This window comes from Mus pahari, chromosome 3 (genome assembly GCF_900095145.1).
Source record: "Mus pahari chromosome 3, PAHARI_EIJ_v1.1, whole genome shotgun sequence".
In the NCBI taxonomy this organism is placed as follows: domain Eukaryota; kingdom Metazoa; phylum Chordata; class Mammalia; order Rodentia; family Muridae; genus Mus; species Mus pahari.
Window position 1 is genome coordinate 119,078,365 of NC_034592.1, and position 11,444 is coordinate 119,089,808.

The 11,444-nt window shown below is 39.6% G+C and overlaps 1 protein-coding gene across 1 annotated transcript in view; it reads right to left on the minus strand.

Annotated features, from left to right (window-relative positions):
- Positions 1-11,444, minus strand: part of Pak5 (p21 (RAC1) activated kinase 5) — a 301,988-nt gene that overhangs the window by 30,522 nt on the left and 260,022 nt on the right. The window contains exon 4 of the mRNA XM_021192487.2: positions 3,192-3,977. Within this exon, the coding sequence (XP_021048146.1) occupies positions 3,192-3,977 (786 nt within the window). The remainder of the gene's footprint in view (positions 1-3,191; positions 3,978-11,444) is intronic.

The following is an 11,444-nucleotide window of genomic DNA, read 5'->3' on the forward strand; positions in this document are numbered from 1 at the left end:
CCCCCCCCCGGCTATGTGAACATCACCCACCCTTCTCCAGAAACTGTCAGGAGGCAAAGCTAAATTATCTGAGTCATGATCACCATTTCTTGCCCCAGCTGGAAATCCAAATGCAATTGGTTGATTTTTCAGAGTACATCTCTAAAGGCAGAGGCACCTAACTGTTTTTAGAGAGATGTTATATTTTTAATCAAGTAAGCGTTTTAATTACCAACATGTTTCCCGCCTCTTGCCCTCCCACAAAACCTGCTCGTCAATTCTCCTGGGTTTGGGGGGGACTCAGGAACAGCAGCTTGCTCCTTTGGAACATTGGCTTTAAAAATGCTGAAAACCTCAAGGCAGACAGTCTCATGTGTGAATGGACTCACACTGTTCCTTAGCCACAGTTGATGTGCACTGTTTTGTGGTTTAGAAAAGCTAGAGTTCGGGGCAGGAATTCTGTTTTGGTTTATATTTGAAAGTCTGCAGGGCATGAAGCAAATATCCATTTCTGGCTCTGTCTCATTCCTCTCTTCCTCTCATCTCAAAGTTATGGAGGGCCATGAAACTTACCATAGATTTTAGTTGCAAATTCAGCTGAAGCCCTGAAATAACATAGGCCTACATAAAGAGAAAGACGAGGCTAGGAGAAACGGCAGGCTTGAAACTAGAGCTCATGTGTAGACAGCTAACTGAAATCTTATGTGTGGCCTGTGACTCCCTAAACCCCAGTGCTCTCTTCGGGGAAATGAGTGGCCATGGCTTGCTCCTGGTCATGCTAATCCCAAAGGCCTCTAGGCATGAGTGAAGTGCATGAGACAGGACTAAAACCAAACTGCAGAGCCTCTGTACTTTCTGGTAGGGCTGGGGTTTATCTCTAGACATTTCATTCTGAATCCGTTATGAAAAGATGGGTCCCGGGACACCAGGCTGACTTCATTATTCAAGAGAAGCCTGCAATCACATCGTTTCTGGCTCATGAAGTAAAAAGAGCTAACTTTTTTGATGGGGAAAAATGATCGCAGGGCTGAAAGGTGATATAATTCAACAGCATTTTCTCAAGGACAATGGCCTAAGCAAGTGCCTTCCCGCTTGTTCATAGGGTAGTGTTGGGGACTGAATCCAGGGTCCTGCACAGGTATGCATGTACTTTACTCTTCAGCCCCTTCTTAGCACTTTATTTTGAGACAGTCACTAGGCCCTTGAGGCTTATCCTGTTGCCTAGACTGGATGTGAACTTATGATCCTCCTGCTACAGCTTGATGAGTTCTGAGGTTACAGCAGTGAGCTCAATGCCCAGTGCATTCTTAACAATGAGCTCTAAGTATGTCACTTGACTCAGCAGTACAACACATTTATTTGATTCTAGAACTATGAAGGGCTTCCTCTCCATGGGACTCACAGAGAATGAGCTATGGTAGAGTTGTATACCAGGATATATCTGTAGGTGCTATGTGGGTTTGCCTGTTGGTTATTGGCTAGTAAGACCTGTGTCTAGCAATCGTGATGGGAAAGTATTTGTGGCACCTTAACTATGGTCATTTAAATCCATTTAACATGGCGATATTAAAACCACTACAATCATTTACATTTTAACTAGAGTATGTTTTTGTTTGTTTGTTTGTTTTTGTTTTTTTCGAGACAGGGTTTCTCTGTGTAGCCCTGGCTGTCCTGGAACTCACTCTGTAGACCAGGCTGGCCTCGAACTCAGAAATTCACCTGCCTCTGCCTCCCAAGTGCTGGGATTAAAGACGTGCGCCACCATGCCCAGCGAGTGTGTTTTTCATGCCTTATTTTCTCAGGATTCACTTCTAATTTTTTATCATGGGAACAAAAATAACAGGTCCTTTGTTTCTTCTAAAGTACAGCTTAATTCACTTCCTGTTTTCCCAAATAGCTTCTCTTAAACATTTCTATAATAAGCAAAAGAGAAAGGTGACTGGAATTGACAGAGCAGATGGCTGCAGGTGTTATCAGACAAGCTGTTGAGGAGAAAGCATTGGTCCAGATGTATGTGACTACTAGTGCCCACGTCCCAGCAAGACTGTCTTGAGACTCAAGGTAATCCACAATCCATACTCAAGTCCTGCCTTTCTGCCTCAATGGCATAGGTGAGGTACCAATCCTTGGTAAATTACCATGAGCAAAACATGTGTTCACTCCCCGGGCTGTTGGTAAATGGTTTATTTGCTCATGGAAATGGTGTGCAGTTAACCAAAGATCAGTACTCCCCCTATAGTCTTCTTCAAAGTATGGGGTATGGCAGACCCACCAGTTTTCTTTCTTTCTTTCTTTCTTTCTTTCTTTCTTTCTTTCTTTCTTTCTTTCTTTCTTTCTTTCTTTCTTTCTTTTCTTTTCTTTTTTTTTTTCTTTTTCTTTTTTTTGGCTTTTCGAGACAGGATTTCTCTGTGTAGCCCTGGCTGTCCTGGAGCTCACTTTGTAGACCAGGCTGGCATGGAACTCAGAAATCCGCCTGCCTCTGCCTCCCGAGTGCTGGGATTAAAGGCGTGCGCCACCACCGCCCGGCTGACCCACCAGTTTTCTAAGTAAATTTATATGAGCCTTATTTAAGAGCATACTTTGGGGTAGTGTCTCACAGATGGGGTGCCTGCCTAGTGCACATAGGACTCTACAATGGATTCCTAGCATAAAACAAAGTTTATATATATATAAACTTTGAAGAACTGGGGACTATTATGCTATTGTCTATAATAACCTAGTAAATATGATCAGACTGTATCTATTAGTAGTGAATCAGAAAATTGTTCAGCCAGGCGTGGTGGGGCACACCTTTAATCCCAGCACTTGGGAGGCAGAGGCAGGCAAATTTCTGAGTTCCAGGACAGCCTGGTCTACAGAGTGAGTTCCAGGATAGCCAGGGCTACACAGAGAAACACTGTTTCAAAAAAAAAAAAAAGAAAAAGAAAAAAGAAAGAAAGAAAGAAAGAAAGAAAGAAAATGAAAATTGTTCTATTAAATACAAATTCCATATTATTTTAATCAGCAGTCTTGTAATAGATCCCCAAAGCCAAACTTTGATTCTAATGACCTATGGACCTTTTAAAAAAGCCTTTGGTGATGGGACTTGGGAAAATAAGATAGGATTTGGAAAGTGATTTTCACTGCAAACGCGGCAAGTTCTAAAGATGCTGGCCATCTAGAGCCTTCTTTGCAGGGTTAGTCAGCCGTGGAGAAGAGGCAGTGGACCTTACCTTTGGAATGCACATTGTGGGCTCGGACAATCGAGGGTAGGTGTAGGAGTTGTACGAGTGTCCTTGAGAGTGAGTTTTAAATGCACTTGCTCCAAATGGCATCATGGGTTCCTGAAGCCCTGAGCCTGACTTGGATCTCTGGCGCATGGCTGGCTGAGGGCTTGTCTGATGCAGGTATGACGATTTTGGCCTCCTGTCATAGTCATCCAAGCTGGGTCCCCAATCACTTTCACTGTATGCCAGACTCTCCTTGGAGCACCTGCTGGTCCCTGCAGTTCTAGAAGGCGTGAGCTGGAATGAGTAGTCTAGAGGAGAGCTACTGGAGGCCCTCTGATAATCCCACTTAAAGTCACCATATTCACTTGATTTTCTCAGAGAGTCCAAGTGGGTGTGATAGTCGACAGGGAATCCAGCCAGGTCGGTTTTCAAAGGCTTCATCTCAGGATAGTAAGCGTCTCCATGTTTCATCTTCATGGCATGCCCGTTTTGCTTGGCTGCATGGCTGCTTCTATAGTACAGATCCAGGTCATCTCCATAGAGACTCCTGTCTCTGTACTTTTCAGTTGTGTAGTCTGCAGTAGTATCGGATTCACTGGAATATTGTGAGAAAGTGATGAAGCCGTTTTCTTCCGAGTGGCCTTGAATGCGGCTGGCTGCTCCCTGATCTGGGGTGGGTGGGCTTTCTTTCCTTAGAGAGTTGGAGCGAGTCACGGAGATGTTGTCGAAATCCTCTAGCAGACCATTGATAGAGGTTTCCTTGCAGGATTTATTTCCTCTGACGATTGTCTAGGAATAATAGGAGGAACGTTGTTTAAGAAAATATCCCTGGTTTTATACTTGCTGGGGGATAGTCCCCCTTCTTCATTTAGTTTAAAGTACAGAAGAAAACATGAGAGAAACATTTTAGTTTAAAAAAATAATTGTTGCCTAACTTCACTGGAAAAAAATAAATCAAGTATTCAACAGTAATCTGGGCTTTCAAATTTGTGCTTACCGGTTGCTTAAACTATAGAGAAGTTGCTTTGCCAATAAAAAAAATCACATTCTTTTTAAATTACTTTTAAGTTTTGATAATTTTATACATATGTGTATTGCAAATATACTCACCCTGTTTCCCTCTCTTGTCTTCTCTCATTCTGACAGACCTTTCTTACTCATAACTAGCATGGCACCTAATGTCTTGTTTTTTGGGTAGGTTTTGTGATTGTAGATATAGCTGCAGTGTATTCCTTACTGAATTGACTGTACCATGTCCAGAAGGCAGCATTTCACAGCACTCTTTATCTGTCCTCCAGCCTTGCAATCTCTATGCTTCTTTTTTCTGTGATATTCACTGGTAATGGCCTTTTGGGGGCTGAGTGACCAACAGACATTTTTTTTTTCTCAGCATTTTGATCAGTATGAGTCTCTATATTAACCATTGCCCACTGGAATAAGAAGCCTTTCTGGCTATGGATGCCAGAAACACTTGTCTAAGGGCATAAATATAAACATTTTTAAGAATGCAGGTCCCCCCCCCCAATAATATCAGCAGTAATTTCAGTCTGAGGGCCTGTGCAAACCTTCAGCTTCTAACAATGGGCTGATGGCTATACATTTTAGTAGTCTATAGTGTTTGGCTATAAAAAGCATATTTGTTATTTTAAAATTCACTATTCGGATGATTTATAAGCAGTGCCATTTGAATATAAGCATGGGCAGAAATGGGTGTGCAATCTTTATACATCTATGGAAGACATAACTGACCAATGCTATAAGACTTTGTGGATGATTTTAGAAGACACTTTCTGAAACTGTGACTATGGAACAGTGTGAAGAATTATTACGTGGTTTCACTTGCAATCCAATGTGATCCTGTTAAGAATTGTACTACAGTCCTCAAAGCGGCCACATGTGTGTGTTACCTACCATCTTTGGATTGGGGATTTTGCTTGGTAATGATGTGACTGTGTCTGGATCTCAGTGACAAACTGTTCCCTTTAAAAAACCCAAATAACATCAGAATACAAGGAACAGAAAGAAACATAAAACCACTTACAAAACCAGTCAGCTGTGCCTTGGCTTGTCATTACACTGTTTGCGCTGAAATATGTGGGGGTGGATAAAAGAACAAAGAACAAAGGGTAGCTATCAAGATTTTAGGAGAAAAATACATTTGAGTAAGTTGTAAGGAGCTCAGAATCATCATAGTTAGTACCATGGGAAAGTTCAAAGTGTAGGGAGAAGACCAAGCTGTCTTAGAGTGTGAGATCCATAGATTAGTGCCTCAAACTTCATGCTGAAAGGCAACGACATTCCCCCCTACCCTGTCAAACAGTCTTAGATGAATTATTTTTATTTATGTCCCTTTAAATAAACTCATTTTAGAATAGTTTAACAGTGACATTTCATAGAAGAATTCCAAAGTGTCCCTCTCAGCCAGTGTTTCATGTCTTAACATTTTGCATTACTGTTAATAAAAAGCCACCGTTATCAGCACTCCACCAGCCTAGGGTTCCAATCCGTTTATTATGTTTCTTATGTGTTTTTATTACTTGTCTATTATGTGTTCTGAGTCTCTTTGACAGTTTCTGAGACTTCCCTTGGTGCTGATGTTCTTGAAAGTGTCGAGAAGCAATAAACAAGTATTTTCAGAATGTCCCTCAATTGGATTTGTCTGATATTTTCATCATGGTTAAACTGGGGAAATGGGTTTGCAGGGAAGAAGGCTGTGAAGTAGCAGTTTCATCACCTTAGATCTGGTGCACACTATCAACATGGCTGATTTCTGTTAACCTTTCCTTGGTCACTTAAGTAAAGTTTTATTGTTCAGGTGTTTAATTTCTAACTTATAATTCCTTCTTTCCCTCTAGGAATGAGACACAGGTGCAGTCTCCCCCTGCCCCCCATGGAGGGAGTTGGTAGCAGTAGGGGTTAAGTTCCACCTCTTTGCATAAGGCATATCTTTGCATAAAGCATTTGGAGTTCTGCATAGGAGGCTTAGGCGTATGTATTGCCCTTATTTATTATTTATTTGTTTATTCAGTCATTTGTTTATATCAATATCACAGACTCCCAGACATTTATTAAATCCTTTGAGTTATGATCCACGCTGTGCCATTTGCTTTGTCACCCAGATGGTTGGAGCTTTTGTCCCCAAAGATCCTTTTCTGTTGGTGTCTGTGTCCCTTTGACAATCTTCTTTCTATTGTAAAGCACATTAGCATTCTTCATCACTATAAAGTGTTCTGCCCTTTTCTCACTTTTCCCTAACTCTGTTGCTTCATCAGCCAGTTCTCCACGAAGCCCTCCTTCTATAGGATCTAAGGCATGACAATTGGGACTCAGGGTTTACTTCATCACTACTGAGGTATCTTTTCCCAGGCCCTCCCAGTGAGCAGAACTAGAAAATCTGCATTTGTATACTAACACAGGCATACCTAAATAACTATTCATCTGCATGAATATTAAGGCGTGTTTATATTTCTGAACATAATCTGGTACTACTACGATGCTCTTTGTAATTTCCTCTATTTTGTATCCGTAACCTCTCGTTTTCCAATATTTCTTAGACTGATGTATTTTTCCTGCATCCACTTTAGTATAATGGATTTCTGTGGGATCATAGAGGTCAGTGCATACAGTTAACCCGTGGACTTAGAACTGCCAAGTCTGCTATTTCTATGCACTGTATATATTCAAAAAAAATGCTCACTTCATATACAAATTAAGGGAGTAAGTGCAATGAACGAGATTCCATCTGCCTGTTGATATAAAAGGGGAAATAATTAACAGTGCTGTGAGAGAAACGTTATTTGAAGAAGGGATAAGAAATGTCTCTTGTTGCTGAGCTCCGTTTGCCAGGCATGGACACAACATGCTCACTACGTTTTTGAAGTCAGTGCAGCTGTGGTTATACACACGAGACTCCTAAGAGTAAGCCGTCTTATGCAAGGCCTGGAGTATTGTGCACAAGGCAGCAGAGGCAGTGCGGATAAACAGTTAACAGTTGCAGGCGTGAGTTCCGTGGCTGTCCACATTTGCCAGTGTCCCTACTCTATAAGTAACACAGTTAAACTCATTGGTTCATCAAGCTAGTCTTGGGCAGAAAGCTCTCCTTACCTGGCATTGTATCTGGATGGGTGTTGGCTCACATCTCCCTATGCAAATTGACCACAACAAAGTAATTTTTTTTTTTTTTTGCTTTTCATTTTAAAACTTAGGCTTGCAGCACTTATAAACTATATATCAGGTAAGTTGCTGAAACTTTTGAGAGCATGGCTTCTTAATCTATGAAATAGTAAGAATCAATACTTTCATTATAGAATTAAGACAGGATTTATTCATACTTATTATGAATAAATTGGTTGATATGATTCTTGCCATAGAAAGTACTTGTAAGTACCAGTAAATTCTTCTTATTTGACTACTATCTTAGTAAAGTTTTAAGTTAAACTGAAAATTTGGGAAAGAAAACTGAAATTTTGGGAAAGAAGGAAGCTACAAAAAATAGAAATTTAGCCATGATTGCATATATGGGACAAAACCAGATATAAGTAGCAAATATAATTATTAGTAACAAGATCTAAACCACAAATTTCTGATTTTTTTTTGTTTTGTTTTTGTTTTTCAAGACAGGGTTTCTCTGTATAGCCCTGGCTGTCCTGAAACTCACTCTGTAGACCAGGCTGGCCTCAAACTCAGATATCTGCCTGCCTCTGCCTCCCAAGTACTGGGATTAAAGGCATGCACCACCACTGCCTGGCAATTTCTGAAATTTAAAGGGGAGATGCAGTTCACATTATCTGCAACTGTAACATAAAATAAATGCTTTTTAATAGAACTAAAAAATATATAAGTGAATGCTTTCAAATCATGATCATTACTGTACTGGTATCCTTCATAAACATGTAATGTATGACTTAGAAAATTAGAAATTCCAGATTTTCTGTATTTAGGGAACCTTTGCAGTGAAAATACAGACAATGAAAACATATTTTATATATATTGTATGTTACAATGAAAATATATTTTCAGTTTACAAGGAACCAGCATTTTGTAAACACACATACACACACATGTGCACTATTCTTTCTATCCATAAAGGCATATCTATATATATCTGTCATCTATCTATCTATCTATCTATCTATCTATCTATCTATCTATCTATCTATCTATCTTCTATCACCATCTGTCTATCTTTAGTGCTATAGTTGGCTTGGGCTTTCTCATTCATTATGCAGGTGAAACACATTTTATGCTTTAAGTAGCAGAAGTGCAGCTTGGTCTTCACATGAGTCTCGAACAGCTGGAGCGGAGCTATCTCAAATGCTTTTGCCTGTCTGTGGGATATGTTCTTCTAGCTTGGCTTCTTTGTCTGGCCTCAACGGGAGAGGAAGTGCTCACAGAGACTTGATGTGCCAAGGTCATGCAACATCCTAAAGAGCCCCCTACTTGCTCAGAGAAGAAGTGGAAGGGGGATGAGGGAAGGATTGTGGGAGAGAGTGACTGGAAGCAGGCAGTGAGTGGGATGTAAAGTGAATATGTAAAATAATAATAATGATAATGATGATGATAATAATAAAATAAAAGGTCAGCCATTATCCCTACCATTAAAACAAACAAACAAACAAACAAACAAACACACACACACACAAACAAACAAGGCAAATATTTCACCATTTTGCTCTTGTATTTCCCCAGTTGGGTCTGCATGCTTTCTTAATATCATAGACCTAATGAACTGTAATAATCCTTAGTTGCATATAAATAAAACCTAGGTGCAACAAAAGTAAATGCATGGTTGTTAATATTTGAAAGGAAAAATATTTAATTTACTCATGGGAAGGAAACAAATGAAAGCAAATGAAAAAAATAAGAAAAGTAAAGGTATTTTCTTTTTTTGGATATTAATTTTCAGAACTTTAAAGTGATTTTGACCAAGAATGCAAATCATTCTTAATAGGAACACATGGCTTTGTTTGTTTGTTTGTTTCAGATGAACTCCTAGTTCAGTGCTAATAAGCAGGGGGCTCAAAAAGTGCAAAGGTTTGTTGCAAACAACTTTTCAGAATACACAGATAAAATAAAGTAAGAGAAGGGTTTTATAGCCTCTCTGATCCTCAAGTCGAGTTAACTGAGAATCCAAGGCTTATTTATTTTTGCTGACTTGTGTTTTCCTTATGGAATCATAACCATCAAAGCAACAACAATGAAATCCAAGCATTCAGAATTGTCCAATGTGGCTTAAACAGGCACCACACAGAAGGACTGCTGTTCATTAGAATCGGCATCTGATGTTTATTTGAAATGAGATTTGTGTAATTCTAAAGAGATCAATAATACAATAACTACAAGAGTATCAGTGAATTTTATGCTGTGGAAGCTGCAAGCATTAAAAACCAATGCAAGGCAATCTATTTGCATCTGAAGCTGGGGTTCTCATTGTTTTTCCCTCTGTAACCTGGACCAGCTCTGCATCCGGTCTGCCTCCTGGTGACAGCAGCCATATTTCATGGCACGGCTTGTGCAGGCTGGCGGCTGGTGATAAGCGTTAATGGATCTGTCCAGGAGAACAGCTGTCTCCCCTTGTTCCCGGGGAAGAGATGAAAAAGTGCTTCTGTTCTCCCTGTATGTATTAACCTTGACAATAATGAAGTGTGTAATTAACAGTTTTGCCCTAATAAGACCTTACATTTCCTTTTCAAAAACAGCATTTTCTCTGCACCTTAGGATGTGCTTTACATTGTAACGGTAAATATTTCTCAAGAGGCCAGAAAGCAAACATTCCCAAGACTGGAAAATAAACTAAGGTACATTTAGGAAGTATTCGCCTTTAAACTCCATACCTGAATTCTGATCCTATACGGGGAGAACCAGTTCACCTGTCACACAAGTGACTGGAAACATCTGGGTCCATAATCACAACATCCATAGCCCGCCAAAAACATTCGAATTCTTGGTTGGATTTTGAAGTATCACATCTATTTTCTACATTTTCCCACTGGACTAATTGGGCTGGAGCAGTTGGATGAAACTTGACCATTACATTATTTCTGGAAAATGTGACATTTTGGTCAGCATATCTCAGAGGGGGAGCTTTCTAAGCAAAAACCAAACAAACAAATAGCCAAAAGAACAACAACAACAAAAGACAAAAAACAAAACCCAAAACAAAACAACAACAAAATGTCCCAAACACTGAAAACCCAAAACAAAAACAAAACAAAAACCACTCAACAGACTGTATAATACTGGCATTCACGTGGGATCCAAAATAAACCAGTCACCTACTAACTAAATATAAAGTTATATTCTGCACAAACTCCAAGAGGATAAAATATTTTAAAGGAAGGTTTTGCATCATCATAAATTGGAAAGTGTTCTACTGTTTGCCATTTTCTCTGCTCTCTACATCACTGTGATACCAACACATTCACTGAAGAATTCTACAAGAAACTAAGCTTGAAGCTGACTTCCTATTCCCGTTAAAGGTTATAGACTGAGTTCTTCCTGCTTGCAACACAAAGCAGGCATCTGGGGTTACTCTGGACAGCTTGAGGTTAAAGTCAGTTTGAAATGGAATGTTCTTGGATATTTATTATGGCTATTTATTTCATTGACCAGGTATAATTGATGACAATGGAAATACCCAGATCAATATTCATTTGGTGAAAGAAATGCATTTAAGGGGAGAGGAACACACCATGATTAATGAAACAAAATCTAGCAGATAGCAGGTAGTTCTGCAAATCACTCATGTTATCTTCACTTCTTAGCCTGGGTTTCCCGAGGTAGAGTAGTTCCTTTCTTCAACAATTATGTTGGTTTGAATAGTTATATTTGAATGCTTGGACATTAGGGAGTGGGACAACTTGAGAGGGATTACAAGGTGTGGTCTTGTTGGAACAAGTGTTTGCCTCCAAGACAGCTGACTTAAGTCCGGGAACCACATGGTTGAATGAGCAAAACAACAGACTCCCTCATACCTCACAGTGTGGTACACCCCTCCCCTCATGTTCCCCCAAAACAATGTAACACTAATTTTAAAGTTGAAGGACATAATGGACTACATAATAAGTTCTAGTCCAGCCTAAGCTATGAGATGAAATCTGATATCTATCTATCTATCTATCTATCTATCTATCTATCTATCTATCTATCTATCAATCTATCTATCTATCTATCTATCATCTATCTATCTATCTATCTATCTATCTATCTATCTATCTATCTATCATCTATCTATCTATCTATCTATCTATCTATCTA